General features: G+C 32.6%; 2 protein-coding genes across 2 annotated transcripts; one reads left to right on the top strand and one right to left on the bottom strand.

The window, feature by feature from the left end:
• Window positions 1–4,726: 4,726 nt before the first annotated feature.
• LOC147385611 (uncharacterized) lies at window positions 4,727–5,482 on the bottom strand. Its single transcript, XM_086423168.1, has one exon. The coding sequence runs from the start codon at window positions 5,480–5,482 to the stop codon at window positions 4,727–4,729; it is 756 nt and encodes a 251-aa protein (XP_086279294.1).
• Window positions 5,483–10,207: 4,725 nt separating this feature from the next.
• LOC147385610 (uncharacterized) lies at window positions 10,208–15,540 on the top strand. The gene is made up of 12 exons (XM_086422855.1): window positions 10,208–10,431; window positions 10,522–10,656; window positions 11,019–11,085; window positions 11,300–11,396; window positions 11,476–11,532; window positions 12,783–12,879; window positions 12,994–13,077; window positions 13,643–13,683; window positions 13,828–13,893; window positions 14,616–14,675; window positions 14,766–14,817; window positions 14,923–15,540. Exons 1-12 carry the CDS (start codon window positions 10,239–10,241, stop codon window positions 15,009–15,011), a joined length of 1,038 nt encoding a protein of 345 aa, XP_086278981.1. The 5' UTR covers window positions 10,208–10,238; the 3' UTR covers window positions 15,012–15,540.
• Window positions 15,541–15,944: the final 404 nt, after the last annotated feature.

Raw genomic sequence — 15,944 nt, 5'->3', positions numbered from 1 at the left:
ATTAACAATATGTTCAAGTATTTGTAACTCTAAAAAATGAGTTCATTAGAAGGTAAATGTATCTATTTTTTGCAAACTTATGCCCCCTTACTCTACCAAAATTCATTCATAAAGGCAATAAGCAACCACCCATTGATCTAATCAAAGTAAGGGGAGTTCAAGAGATCTTCAAAAATATTTAAATCCATAGTTAAACCATCATCTCAACATCATAATTAATTAAGGAGTTGTGATAATCTAACGCCCCAATCATACGATCGTAGATCAACTGCCTCGGGATACACAAGATTTTTTTAATGATTCTACATATCCCGATGCAAATGATTTATGATTCTGTATCCCGAGGTCAAAGGGGGCGTCAGTAAAGCTGAAGGTTCTTAGCTCGGCTTCAAACCACGCTAACTGTAACCATTTTAAGAAAACAAACGCAGTTAACGTCCCAAAGCCATCTGATTGGTGACGAAGATTAGTTATCCTGACAAAAGCGCAAAAAAAAAAAAAAAAAAACGAAAAAGTGGGTCCCAGCTAACGAAACCACGACACATGGTCGACGTGTAGATAGTGATGCGCTGTCCGCGCCCTCGTTGCATTGATCCGTTATAAGGGGATTCATAACAGGAGATGAATGATTCTAGCCGTCCATGTCAATTCAATCAGACCAATAAATGACAGTTTTTCGAAGATACGAGAGAGGTTCAAATGTCATCAATTTATGTGGGCCCAACGACAGTAGCAAGAACATGTGACCCGCCGCAAAGACAGCTAAGTACCCACGAAGATGCCCACAATGCATCGATTTTATAATTAATATATAATACATCCCTTCTTATTAATTTACTTATTTTTCAACTTTTTTGCTTCATATCCGTCTGTCATCACCTCGAATTAATTGAAAATTCAATGACCCTCTCATAGAAAAGCGACACGTAAGATATTCTTTGTGGCCAGTAAAATCTAACCCGTAGATTAAACTTCCTTGATGATTTTTATCGGTCTAGGTAAGGATCAAAATTCGTTTTATTTAATCTATAAAGAAGAGTCGTGCTGTGCTGACACGGGATTTACTGTTGTTCTTACAATTCTGACGTGGATATGCATAAATAATTTTTACCCGTATCACAAAGAAATACATCTATGGTTATGTGCAAATTGCACGTCAAACTTGTGAGACTCACATAAATACTTTTTGTCATTTCAACATTTTTCAATAAAGAATTTAAATAAAAAATCATGTTCATTGATGATTTTAGTCAATGCATTAGAAGGAGAGTTACTATTGCCACACCAATTTTTGTTAATGCCACACTAATTCCTAATTGTATTTTAATTGGTGTGGGGTTAGCAAAAGTTTGTGTGACAATAGAAACTCTCTATTAAAAAAATATGAGGGAGTAATGTTTTTCACCAACTAATATGTTTTACAATGAAAAATGTTGAAATCCAATGATTAGAAATCACCAATTAAGCTGATTTGTGCCTAAAAAAAATCAAAAATAGATCAAAAGAGCATGAACAACAGGTACATAACTAACAGTTGCAATAAAACCCCTCTAGTCTTACCTATTGAATCACAACACCTAATATTGAGGATTTCAAATAATTTCCCACATATGTAATTTGAAGATAAACTTTCTTTACCTTAATTGTAACTGACATGCACCTCATATTTCTTCTTATAATGGGTCAATCATGATAAATTTTTTAGTGATATCTTATAAGTAGAAATTAATCCTCTATTGTACATTTTCCTTGCAGTTCCTTGTAGTGGCATTTAACGGTTAAGAGAGTGCCATGTCACATGTACAAAAACTCACATTCGTTAAAAGAATTGGAGTTTAGAGACCATCTTATTCAAATCCTTTACCAAGCTTTAAAATTTTGTCTTTTTTTTAAAAGAAAAAAATTCAATTTTTTTACATGATACCAAATTTTAATTAAGAAAAGAGAAAATCTATTGCCACACCAACTTTTTTGTGATAATGTTAAAAGGCTGAGGTGTTAGATTTTCTGGTCAATATGTCAAGCTCTATTTCTTAAAAGTCACTTACAAGAAAAAAAAAACATACTACAGAGGATCCGCTTCCCTCATGAGTGGGGGTAATAAAGATGATTGGGAGATGTTTATTTATTTATTATTATTTTCTTTTTTAATATGAACTCACTTTATTTACTGGGATGATGCCCATTCTAAACTATTTATAAAGATAGTAAAAAATAATTCGGTAAATAAATTATTATTTTTTAAATGGTGAAAAAGTTATCAGTTAATACCATATATTACCCTACTATAATTTGTTGAAATACTGAATTTGATCATCTTATCTTATCCTTAAAAAAAAAATTGATAATGATCACATCAGTAAAAAAAACGTGATTTCGTAAATATTTTGAAGTATGTTCTGTCACGATAATTTCGAGTTCAAGAGTAGGTAAATTTCTCAAACTCAATTCAAGACTAAAACTTCATGTAAAGCATGAATGCACACCGTATCTTTGTAAAATGTTCTTTTATTCTTTAAAATTTATAACCCACATTTTTCGACAGAAAGAAAAAAAAAATCTTCATCATATTTTGATTCACAATTAACAAACTTATTTGGCAAATTAATGAGAGTTAATGTTGGCCGTTTATGGAGTGTGTCAATTCTGAAATATCAAGTTAAATAGTCTTAAATTTTAAACGCTTGATGGCTTTGTGGATAAAGTAAGACTTATAGTTAGTATTATTATAAGGTCATACTCATACCATTAGAGAAGCAAAGAATAAAATTCCCCAACAAATCGAAAAACCCGCGTAGAAACTTAAACAAAGGAAAAAATTGGCTTATAGAGTCATGTATAGTTTTAAGAAACGTAGCAAAACCGTGTGTAAGAACCTTCCTGTGAATCTGCACAGGAGTATAGAATCCGCACAGTTTCATCGGCCCGTCAAAGCCAAATGTTTGAAGAGACAACTTTGAATTTTTTTTTTTTTTTTGGTATTTTAGTAACATCTCCTATGAAATAGGCGAAATTAAGGTTACCCCATTACGAAATGCAAGATGTGATCTACCCCAAAGACTTTCGTTGACAACCGTTGCTAATGTTTGTTCTATTGACGGTCCATGGTCTGAATACCCAAGCTACTCTTATATCATTTAAATTACCAAATGTCATTATTTTAGTTGAAAAAAATAAAAAATCAAATCAAATCTCAATCATTGGATTAAAATATTTCACACCATTGGATTAAAAGAAAACTCAACTTCATCTTCTAAAACCCAACTTCATGAAGAAGATGAAGTTAAGGTTTTACGATATCACACTAGTTAGGGTTCGTATTTATTATTCTTAGAATGTTCTCAAGAGTATTAGGGTTTTATTCCTTAAGCTCATTATTTTGAAGCCCTACCATTAACATCTTTTAATACGATTTCGATTTTGGGATAAATTTTAGTTAAATAAGTTAAAGATTTCATGTTTCATGGAATGGGTGAAGATTTTAACTCTCATGTGAGTTCTTCTAACTATTTTGTCCTCAAACCATAAGTTTTTGTGAAAAAAATCTTGTTTGTGTTTTTAGTTGCCAGGGGTAAAACTAATATATATATTTACAAGAGAGGGAATTACTAATTTCATTTTTTATTATTTTTATATTTTCTTTTGATTTTTTGATTTTTCTCTTATTTATTTATTTTGATTCAGTGTTTTCCATGTGAAGATTCTAAGCTTAGGATGAGATTGTGATGAACACATTGATATTAAATTGAAAATATGAAATTGAGTTGAAAATGATGAAAAATGGTTGGAAAAGATGAGATTAAGCTTTAAAATAATAAAATTTAGATTTAGATCGATGAGAAATTAATTGAAATTGATTGTTTTCTCAAGATTATTGTCTTTAGAACAATTAGATTGAACACATTAGAGTTGCTTTGCTCGAAAGATATTTTCGTAATTTCAACCCATGAGGGTATTTTTGACATTTCACTATCTCTATTAATTGATTATTGTTTTTGTTAATGATTTGATCAAGTCAATAAAAATTGAGGGGATAGACCACATCTTGCATTTCGTAGAGGGACACTAACATAACCCTTTTGGCCTTGGGAGTTTTACAAAATTACCCCTTTTTTTTTAAATCGAGAGAGGTATCTCAAATGAGTCGTGATAATCGGACTACCCCACGTGGCATACTCAATTGACTCCCTGACGTGACAAGTTCGAGAATTGTAGATATGCATTCCTCGGGATAAATGGTTCCTTCGAGATACATATTTATTTTATGGGAAGTGCAGCAGTGTATCCCAAGGAGCGCAGATCTACGGCATCTGAACTTGTCACGTCAGGGTAGTCGACTGAGTTTGCCACATGGGGTAGTCAGATTATCACGATTCATCTCAAATATACCCTTATACATGGAGGTAGAATAAAGGACTACTTTCTATCATTAACTAGAAACTTAGAAACCAAAAACATCATAGATGTAACTCTTTAAATTATTTTTTTACATTCAATACAGGGAGTAGATACAATCACACAATTATTTACTCAACCCAAAATAAAGATCGACTTATGAGACAATCTTTTAATTTTTGGGCTAAGTGAGCACAAACTTGAAGTAAAACTGGAGAAAAATTACAATGGTTTAAACAAAGCTTTACAGGCAAATGAAGAGAATCCAACGAACTAAAGCAACAGAGGCGCGTTCCAACTTATGAGAGAATCACATACATAAAACGACATATCACTTTGAGATTTCAGGTCCAATATCGATGAGCCATGCAACCCCTCCTGTTGGATTACCTAGAATGGCAAATAAGATACTATTGATGACTGATGTTATTATCTTACAATACTTACTTATTTTCCCCCTAACACTAGTTTTACTAGTTTTGATCAATTGGAAGTTTGGGTTCTTAACCTCCAAATCTTGACTGTTTTTCTTATTAGACTCATCATCACCACCAAGAACATGATCCTTCTCCCATTTTTTCAAAAACATATCTTTTACACATGAAACATGAAAGTGGTACTTCTTGCATTTCGACATGTACGCCCATCCTGTGACCCCATCGTTATTGATCTCTTTCTTCTTGCACCAATTGCACTTGGATGAAACCTTGTCACAAAGTTGAAATTTCTCCTTTCCGTGTATAACCTCAAATTCTAGTTTGAAACAACACGGGTGCAAGTAGATTCCATACTTTTCGCAGTGGTAAGAAAACCCTTTTACTTCAAGTCCACATGCGTTACAATATGGCTTACACTTAAATGGGGAATGATCGAAGAACTTCAAATTGCATTTTTTGTGGAAAGGATGGTAGGCCGGAGAGATGGAGAGCACACAATCCTTATGGAGATCGAATGCACAAGGGGCACACCTGTAGCTTAATCCAAATCCTATTTCTTTACATCCATCACAAATGAAAGGATCCTTGTGGTGCACCAATTCAAGCTTGTGTTCAGGGTGGCTAGGATGGCGTTGCTCCGTATACTTCATGTTGTGAGATTCTTGGCTGTTATTGGCATGCAAAATATTCAGGTTAAGATATAAACCTGAATACCTCGATGGCTTAATTTATAATGGTTTTTGTGAAGCTTGTGAAGATGTTAGGGAATAACTTAGTCTGCTTCCTAACAATTTCTTTGAATCTTCCTTGGTATATTACCATCAAGTGTCTATCAACTATTGTTTTTAATCCAATTTCCTGGTAATTTCTGTGTTGACCTTCTTTTAAAAAATTTATTATTTCATAGGGAAATTTCCTGAATGTTTCACTGAATGTGTCTCCCAAATCCGAGGCGGTTGTAATTTTTTCTCTTTTATACACATTTCTACTTGCTTGCTTAGCAAACAAAACCCTTTTCTTGCCGTATTCTTCCGAAGCTTTCTCTTGCCGAATTATTCCCGAATCCCAACTTTGTCACTATGATTGTATTAACTTCTTTTACTAAAAGAGTTAATTTTTATCCATTTATATTTAGATGAATTCAAACTACAATTCATCGATCAAATTGTGATGCCGTTGCCGGAAATTAGTTATACGAAAATTTCTTGAATGTTTCACTGAATAGGTCTCCCAGATCCGAGACAATTGGAGTTTTTTCTCTTTAATATATATTTCTACTTGCTTGCTTAGCAAACAAAACCGTTTTCTTGAAATATTCTTCGAAAGCTTTCTCTTGTCGAATTATTCCCGAATCCCAACTGTCATTATGATTGTATTAACTTCTTCTTCTAAAAATGTTAATTTTTCACCGTTGAATTTTAATTTTAAATTTAAATTGATGAAAGTGACTCCCCAAATATTTGCATGATCAGAAATTATTATAAGATTAGAGCTAACTTTTTCATGTTCATAATACCAATTTTTAGTGAGGATGATCTATATGGTTTAGAGATCATACTCACAAAAAATCAGCCCATTCCGAAACTTCTAACCACATCAAAACTAATTAAAAAAAAAAAAAAAATTGGATGATTTACGATTCTTGAACTTGTTTTGATGGGGTTAGAAGTTTCGAGATGGGTTGATTTTTGGTAAGGATGATCTCCTCATTGTAGAGATCATCCTCACCAAAAAATCACCTCATTCCAAAACTTTTAACCCACATAAGACAAAATAATTTGGCCATGGTGTGGATTTATTAATTGTAAAGTACTTATATACTTATCCATGGGATATAAGAGGTAATATCCTTTTAAGTATGAGGGCATACTTGTCCATACCCAAAAAAATGAAGGGCATACTTGTCCATGCTGAAAAAGCAAAGTGTTTACCGTTTCAACACTTTCTTTTAGTATTAAAATAGTGCTGAATTTTTTTCATTTATTTTAAACAATAAGCACTGAAAAATATGAAGTAAACAAACGTGTTATTTTGCCAGAAAGTGTTACCTTTTTTTTTCTAACAACAAGCGTTCAAAAAGAGCACAAACAAACACCGCCTAAGTCTACTTCCTGACAACTTCTTTGAATCTTTCTTGGTGTATCACTATCAATCGTTTATCAACTAGTGTTTTTAATCCAATTTCCTGGTAATTTTTGTGTTGACCTTTGATAAGGTCCCATAAAGCGATTTTTGAGACCGTAATTATACAAGGATTATCAACACCTAATTGTTATTGGTCCAAAATAAACATAAATTATATTAATTTGTCAAATTATTGAAACTAATAGATTTTCTTACTATTTGTAGGTAAAAAGGGTAAAATTCGGAGATAAATACTTTTGTAACAATTTTTGTTACAATGTACAAGGCAGAGGGAGCATCCAACCAAATCTCGGAGCAAATTGTCGTCACGTCACCGCATCACGGTAGGGCCCTAGTGTTCCGCAGTAATCTCAAGAAATTATGCCTCGAGATTTGAGTTGAACATTATAGATGCTTTGGCCGTTGTAACTGAAGGCCCTTCTCGAATCAACTCAAGAAAAAATCCGACCCAATAACCCTATTAGAAAAATTATAAATTGAGGGGTTGTCCCTAAAAGAAGGGTTCTCTCTTGGGCCCTCTTTTTCTTCTTAATTTCTCTGCATTTTTCCAATTTTTCTTTTAAAAAGAGAATTATTGTAGTAGTGAAAGCATCAAGAGTATTTCTTTCATCTTTCTTCTTTGATTTCTATTTGTAACTCTATTGTAAGATCATCAAGCTTGGAATCAAAGTGCAACATAGATTACCTCACTCTCCTCTCCATTACATTTGCTTTATTTCATTTTGTTGCAACTTACTCATCGCGATGATCGACTAGACTCTCTTAATATTGTTAATATAATTATATTCATTTCTACTTTAATTGTGTTCTTGTAAAGCCTCTTAAGGTGAGATCATCCAATTTGTACCTCTTATTTTAACTTTGATGATTTATATTTAAATGAATTCAAACTACAATTCATCGATCAAATTGTGGTGCCGTTGCCGGAAATTAGTTATACGAAAATTTCTTGAATGTTTCACTGAATAGGTCTCCCAGATCCGAGACAATTGGAGTTTTTTCTCTTTAATATATATTTCTACTTGCTTGCTTAGCAAACAAAACCGTTTTCTTGAAATATTCTTCGAAAGTTTTCTCTTGTCGAATTATTCCCGAATCCCAACTGTCATTATGATTGTATTAACTTCTTCTTCTAAAAATGTTAATTTTTCACCGTTGAATTTTAATTTTAAATTTAAATTGATGAAAGTGACTCCCCAAATATTTGCATGATCAGAAATTATTATAAGATTAGAGCTAACTTTTTCATGTTCATAATATTTTGTTTCTTTACCTCCCTCATTATTGGAGCATATTGTATACACTTCCTAAATTCATAAGCATTTAGATCTACCTTCATTGACTTTGACAAACACTTGTGCTAAGAATTAAGAAAAGGGATGACATTTGATTAATGATTAATAACATCAAACTTTCAAGTATTCATTTGATGGAGAGCTTCCAATTATACTACGTTGGTCCAAAATCAAGAGAACTAAAAGGTAGAAAAAAAGAAAATTGAATCCATGAAATCATGCAAGGATAGAGATGAATCATATATTGTGCATGATAGCAAGTGAGCTAAGATGAATGGAATTAGATCCATAAATTAGTTGGTTTGACACATTGCAACGCAACTTTGAGGTTATGGATTCAAGTCCAGCAGCTTACCCGTCAAAGAAAAAAGTGAGTTAAGATGGCCACCATTACGTCACAAGCAATTAAAAATGATTAAATATGACGGGAAAAACGACTTACTAACGTTGTTTATATACGACAATTTTTATCAGTTGTTTAGTCCTTAATGATGTTTATAATAATCATTTATAAACAATTAATTTACTCCATCATTAAATAAATAAGAGAGTCACTATTGCTCCACCAACTTTTTACTAATGCTACACCAATTTATATGTAAGAATTTTGAAGATTTGTATCTCTTAATAAAAATTTGGTGGCAATAGTAACTATTTATATCCCTTAATCTCTTAATAATGTGGTCAAACGTGATTCTAGATTAATTTTGAAAATCAGTTTTCATATTTTAAATCCACCAATCCAACAATCTAAAATCGAAATCTAGAATAAAAATATAATTAACTGCACAAAGCACACATATTAACAAAAAATCAGCTCATTTTGAAATTTCTAACCCAAGTTTACAAGTTGAAGAATCGTGGATCATCTAATTTTTGTAAATCACTTTTGATGGGGTTAGAAGTTTTGGAATAGGCTGATTTTTGATGAGGATGATCTCCTCATCATAGAGATCATCCTCGCAAAAAATCAGCTCATTCCAAAGCTTGTAACCCATGTTTCGACAAATGTGTGGCACCATAATGGGGCTGCTGAACTGCTCCCTTTAATTAACTGCACAAAGCGCACATATTAACCATCGATAATATTTATAAAAAAAATGACAAAATAAATCAAATCCAAATACCCATGAGCACCCATTAGATAAAACTTAACGATTCCAATTCCCATTGGTTCGATTCTATTTTAGACCTGAATCCAATCAAGTATACGATTAAGGGATCTGATTCTGTCTCATATATACTTACATAAGAGTGATGTGAAGCCTGTGTGGAGACCAAGATGTCATCATGATCACAAATTTATTGTATTTCTAATCTAAAAAATGTTGACGTTTAATGTTCCATAGCTTATAACTAAACATCAATTTGATTGGTGACTTATAGTCATTAAATTTGATAATTTTTCAGGATTGAATTCTATTCATAGATGTTGATCCTTTCTTTCTTACTCAAAATAAGGTTTAGATAGATTTTTTTGGAGAGCTACTATTAGCACCTTAATTTTTACTTATTACATCCCAAATTAACAAATAATAATAATAATAAGTAAAAGTTGGGTGCCAAGAGAAGTTCTCTTGTTTTTAGAGTTGTTGTTAGCGCGCCAACTTTTACTTATAACAAACCAATCCATACGTAAACAACGGATTCATCTCAAAAAGATTATGTGTTATAAGTAAAAATTGGAGAAGCTCTCTTCTTTTTTATTTTCCTAGATTTCTATTCTTGGATTTAGGATTTTATACGAATCTAATCATAATTGTAAACAACTATTGAAATAATTTGAATGAGTGTTATTATTATAATGTTTTGTAATGTTAAGATAATAATTTAAGTCAAATCTTTTTAATGTTTGAATGATGTGTTTTAATCTTTAATTGGGGGTGTGATAAATAATTTAAGAAATTAGTTTATAATAAGTAAAATTTGAGGTGGCAATAGCAGTTCTGGGCTTAAGAACCAGAGCATGCTTTGCTACAGTTTTGTTTGGCGCCTAAAAATGCCAGAATTAGGGTTTCAGATGAACTCGAAATCTCCATGGAAGTTCATATTTCCTTCTCTGATTTCCTGTGTCTTTGTCCTCATCTCTCAATTCTCACTAGTCATGATTCCTCGCTACTTCCCTTCTTACTCTCTTCTCGCCAAGCTCGCACTTTCTGGTTCTCTTCCGCCATTTCTCTGGTTTTCGAACCAACTTTCACTATTTTTCTTCAATTTCGAGACTTCAATTATCATGTTTGTTTTTGCAGGTTTTCTTCTTCTGGTAATTGCTGGTTCGGGTAGAAGTTGCAGGCGAATTCTTCGCGTTTACGCGTCGGCTCCAGCGTTCGTCTTCTTCAATATTTTGTTTATCTGGGGAGTTCATATCACAGTGATTGGAAAAGGTTCCATTTTTCTTCCAATAATTATAAGTTTATAACTATAATTTCCAGATATTTATTTGTTTACATTCCTTCGAAATTCAAAGATGCTCTTATAACTTCAGCTCGATTAATTCGTGGAAGTTTCAAAAAATGGGGTAACTTTTGGACATTATATTAATGATGTTAAAGAAGATAAAAGAGTAAAACAATTACGCTATTGGTGATTAATGGGTAAATTGTCGATGATTTCATCATCGATTTAATTAGTTGGTCCCTTATTCAGTGAATTTTTCTAATATTTTGAAAAAATTAGAGAATTTGTGACAGTGCGTTTACCTTATTGTTGTGGTTCTAATTACCTCTCCTTTTTTTTTTTTTTGCAGCTGTTCCATCTTTAACGAGTATTGCGTTCAATGCAGAGTGTGCTCTGCTCATGGTTGGTCTTTATAGGTTAGCTTTTCATATTTACACTTTCACCTTGTTCTGTAAAAATTGTTTCTCCTTCTCTTCACACGCGTGCTCAAGTATACATTTCTGACTGATTCAAGTTTATGTACACATTTTCACAAAACTAAATAAATAAATAAATGGAAATTCAAAGAGACCTTTTTTTTTTTTTCATTTTGATATGATGTTTCACTAGTAAGCATGGTCTTATTGGCAGTATTCTTTCTATTGATCCTGGCTGGGTTACGGATGAGATTTCTAGTGTGGACGGGCTTGTTCAAAATGCAATTTCCAATGTCAATCCTCATTCTCAGGTCGTAAAGGTTGCAAAATGAGCTTTCATATACTGCAGCATCTAATTTGGGTGTTTACTTAATTTGCTTGCTTCTGCAGGAAGAAGAGCTTTCAACAACTGGCCTATGTGTTGAACAGCCCATTGTAAAGATGGAGGTAGTAACTCCCTTTTTGTTGCATTTCCTAATGATAAAAAAGAAATGAGAAGTTACCTCGTTGATCATATACTGATATATGTTCAGACAAGTCTTCAAATTTTAAAAATTGAAAATGATTCTATAAGTTAGTGTTTTCATGTATCATGCTCGGCCTTTCAAAGAATGTGATTTTAGTGTTCATGACATATAGCTAACACTAATTGTTACTGAGAGCTAGAGACCATCTTAAAACGTTCTCTTAGGATGTCAGTGCTGTGGAAGTTTTGCGAGTCTTTTGCTTCTAAAATTTGTGTGCATCTTGTTGTGTATTAGTATGAAACTGCATTTATTTTTTTGGTGATAACTCAATTAACATAAATATATTGTTCTGAATTTTGATGACTTCTTGTTTCCTTTCACTCATTATAGAATAATTAGAACAAAAATGAAGTATGTGGAGTCTAATTTTAGTAATGAACCCTATAGAGATTGAGGAAATATTGCAAATCCACCATGGTCATTTATTTTCTATTAGAATTGAGAGATTATCGAGGATGTTGTACGTAGAATTGGACGTGTACGGTTAAGAAGGTGCAGCTAGTTTAGTTGGTAAAGTCTATGGTGATGATATCATGGACCTGGGTTCAATTCCTACCATCATCAAGTTACTGATCTCATAGGCAGCCCCAAATTTTGGGATAAGGTTTCGATGAGATGATATTAGTGAGTGACTGGTATATTAAAGAATTCATTCTTTGCACATTTAGGTAGGTGATCTCAAATACATAACAATTGAAGTTCATCAAATGAGAAACATACATTTGGAATGATGAATTCTCATTTAAGCTTGTCGTTACTTTTATGCTATGTAACTTGGACACATACAAAGTGCGAAACACACTGGCCTTAGAAATACACAGCTTATTTAGATAAATAATGCTTGAAAACATGATGAATTATGATTTGTCAGAATAAAAGTTCTAGCCAGTCTGACTTAGGTGAAATTACAGAAAATGGAGTGCCCTTGTCACATAGCTTTTAACTAGTTTTACTTGTTTATGGATTTTTTAGAGAATTCAAAATAAACCTAACATAACGCATCAATGATCTTTCCTACCCAGTCTCTACAATAGCATAGTCATGAGGTCACTACTCACAACAAGTGGAAAGAAAAAAAAACATGATGAGCTAACTATAAGAATCTGATTATCTTAACATTCTGTTATTCTCCATGGGTTAACAGCAATTTTAATATAAATTTTCTTGCAGGGTTCTTTTTCAATGAAGAGGGTGAGATATTGCAAGAGCTGCAAGGCATTTGTAAGGGGACTTGACCACCATTGTCCAGCTTTTGGGAACTGTATAGGTAATGAAAACTTTAAATAATATGATATTTTCTTGTAATTAGCATTTGTCAGAATTTTATCATATATTGTGTAGCCATCCACGGTTAAGTGCAGCATTGATATTTGGTATGCAGGTCAAAAGAATCATGTACTGTTTATGGTTCTTCTAATTGGATTTGTTATGACAGAGGCGTCTTGCATTGTTTGCTCCACTCAATGTAAGTAAATAGTTTCCTTCCATCCTAACCCTCTTGGTGTTCATAAATCATTTGAAAGGAAATATAAATTCTATAGTACTGGTAAGAGAAGATGCGAAGGAAGATAGAGGGTTAAAGGAGAAATTGGATTCACGTTACCGGCCCCAGTAATTGGGTAAAGTATGGATGATGATGAGAATATGTTTATTTCTATCTCTTAGTTGCTAACTTCCAGTGGAAAATGAGTCATCTGCTGTACATTTTGAGTTATTTGTTATATTTTAAAGATCAATGATATGCTAACGGTTCTCCATATTTCTTTTTATTTTGTATTTAAACTGTTCTGTCAAAAGCCTTCAATTTGTTACTTCTTTCTTTTTCAATTTTATTTTTAAAGAAATGATTGGGTGAGTCTTTAATTGACCTCTGATAGTTGCATTGTTATTATGAATTAATTTTGAGTTTATGAAAGCTAAAACCCAGTGGCCAGTGCCATATTTTTCTCCTGAATTTGTATTCTTGTTAAGGTTTTTACCAATTCGCTCTCATTTCTTACTTGTTACTGAACTTGTATGCTGTATTACAGATATTACAAAATCCCGGATCGTGGACAAAACCATGTTGGAGGTATGTGTTTGCATTTTTACGCTTGTTTTAAAAAGTGGAAAGCTTAGTTTTGATTCATTACTAAATACTACCATATGTGACTGATTGCCCTAGTGTTATTAAGAACCTTTTAATATCACTACTTACTCTGCTTGGCTTCTTCAGACTAGTCTTTCTGGCAATTTGGCTATCAGTACAATTCTATTTTCTCTTCTCCAAGTGCTATGGCAGGTTTGCTTTAAATGCCCTGTTTATTCTATTATTTACTCAGGGAAGGCACATGTTCACGTAGTCGGTAATTATATTATTTAAGTTTTTTTAACACAAAAAAGAATAAGTTAATTTAAAATAATAAATAATTTACTAAGATGATAATGGAGATCAAATAAAGTTTATTAACTTTTCTCAACTCGTATTGTATAAACTATCAATTTTTATGTGAATATAATACTAAAGCAAATTTTAATTTTGTCATGAGATAAAAATAGTTAATAAATGATATCATTAGAAAGATCTCGGGAAACAAACTTATGGATATGAGAGAAAATCTATTTATTATTTTAAGTAAATGAAATTTTTTTTAAAGAAAGAATTACTTTCCCCCCAAAAAATGGCAATTCAGCTACTAAAAAGAGAATATATGTGTGTTTTTCTCATTTTCTTAAATGAACTTATAAGATTAAAAGACAATTTTACCCTCTCAATGTAGTTATACAACAAACTATACATGATACTGTGTCATTTCCATATGAAGTAGGTGAACAATTGAAAAGGAAAAAAAAAAAAGGAGGGGGGGATTCAACAAACATTGAAATAACTGTTTACCACTACTATTCCCTTTTTATAATACTATATTTCAGTTTTATTTTCTCCAAGTTTTACAGTTCAAAACACATCAAGGTGATTGAACCTCCTATGATCATCTGATTTGATTAATTTTGTTGGCTGGGTAGGTCATATTTCTTACATGGCATGTTTATTGTGTCTGTTTTAACATCAAAACTGATGAGTGGGTAAGTTTCCAAAACCTTATTTTAGTGTACTGGATTATTGTTGGCTTGTCCACCTGCCTTTAAATGACTTTAATCAATGGATTTTTTCAGATAAATTGGAAGAAATATCCAGAATTCCAACTTCATGCTAGGCCTCAACCCGGTAAATTTATGATCCTCCTGCACAATTTTTCGCTGAACCCAATTTTTAGATCAATTCTTTAGTGAACCGTACTGTTGTTGAAATTCTATACTACTTGTGATCCAGGACAATCCTTTTCAGAAACAATGTTTAGAAATCCATATGATAAAGGTCTTTTATGCAACATCAAGGAGTTCCTATCGCCAAAGGGATAATCTAAATTTTTCGCATCTTGTTTTTGCTCTGAAGTCTTAACTTCGTCATTACACAGCCTTTGGAACAAAGATGGGGTTTGGGGGTGGGGCAAATTTATGGCTGCATTCTATGGTCACTGGCAATGCAACAGGTTGTAAAACATTCCCTGCTCTCCCACATTTAGTTTAAGAGAGGAAAAACAAGACTTTTGGTATCTGTTGAAGGCAATTCATTAGACTCCAGCCCGAGGTATCTCGAGTCGAAAGTCAACCTTGGGAAAAGTTTTTGTATTTTTGGCCCAATGTAGAAAATATTGATGAGATTTTGAGTTTCTGTAAGCCCTTAAAGTGAGCCAGGGTGAAAATATGGGATTATGTCATGAAGGCACCACCTCGTGATTTGTATATAAAAAAAAAGAATATTGGATATTTTGGACGCTTGTTACCTCTTCATAAAAATTCTAAAAAAGATTCGAAGGGTCTCTAGGATTATCAAAAAAATAAAGAGTACACAAAATTATGAAGAAAATAAATTGAGATTTTTTTTCCAGACTATCCTTCCTTCAGTACAATATGTCCGATGAAACTCGTTTTCCTTTCGTTTCCACCAGTAAATGAGCAAATGGTTCCATAATTATTGACTTAAGCTTTTTTCTTTTTTTTTTAAACAAAGGCACCATATGAAGGATTTCACCTTAATCCTGGGAATTGATATTCTAATGTTATCGACTCAATGATGCTCAACAACGCATTTAAAAAAGGTGATCAATTTCCTTTCCTTAAAAAATTAGTTTTGAACGGATGGAATACGGATCAGGGAAGTTGGATATCAAATGAGAGGGTAAGGAATGTACTTAACTTAGATCACGCAACCAGGCTGCTGCCGCCTTGCCCACCATGGGAACACAGTTTTCTATAATGTATCCTCTTGGCCAGAAAAAAAAATGTTCATTT

Source organism: Akebia trifoliata, chromosome 14, assembly GCF_017979445.1.
Source record: "Akebia trifoliata isolate Shusen 1 chromosome 14, ASM1797944v1, whole genome shotgun sequence".
Lineage (NCBI taxonomy): Eukaryota > Viridiplantae > Streptophyta > Magnoliopsida > Ranunculales > Lardizabalaceae > Akebia > Akebia trifoliata.
Note: the sequence above shows the minus strand (reverse complement) of the source record. Positions and strands in the feature narration are given on the sequence as shown.

Bases quoted from the DNA above. Each gene is read 5' to 3' on its own strand.
- LOC147385610 (XM_086422855.1), top strand. From the start codon at position 10,239: ATGCTTTGCTACAGTTTTGTTTGGCGCCTAAAAATGCCAGAATTAGGG. The intron at 10,432-10,521 runs GTTCTCTTCCGC...TTGTTTTTGCAG, and splicing joins CGCCAAGCTCGCACTTTCTG to GTTTTCTTCTTCTGGTAATT. The intron at 14,676-14,765 runs GTAAGTTTCCAA...GGATTTTTTCAG, and splicing joins ACATCAAAACTGATGAGTGG to ATAAATTGGAAGAAATATCC.
- LOC147385611 (XM_086423168.1), bottom strand. From the start codon at position 5,482: ATGAAGTATACGGAGCAACGCCATCCTAGCCACCCTGAACACAAGCTT.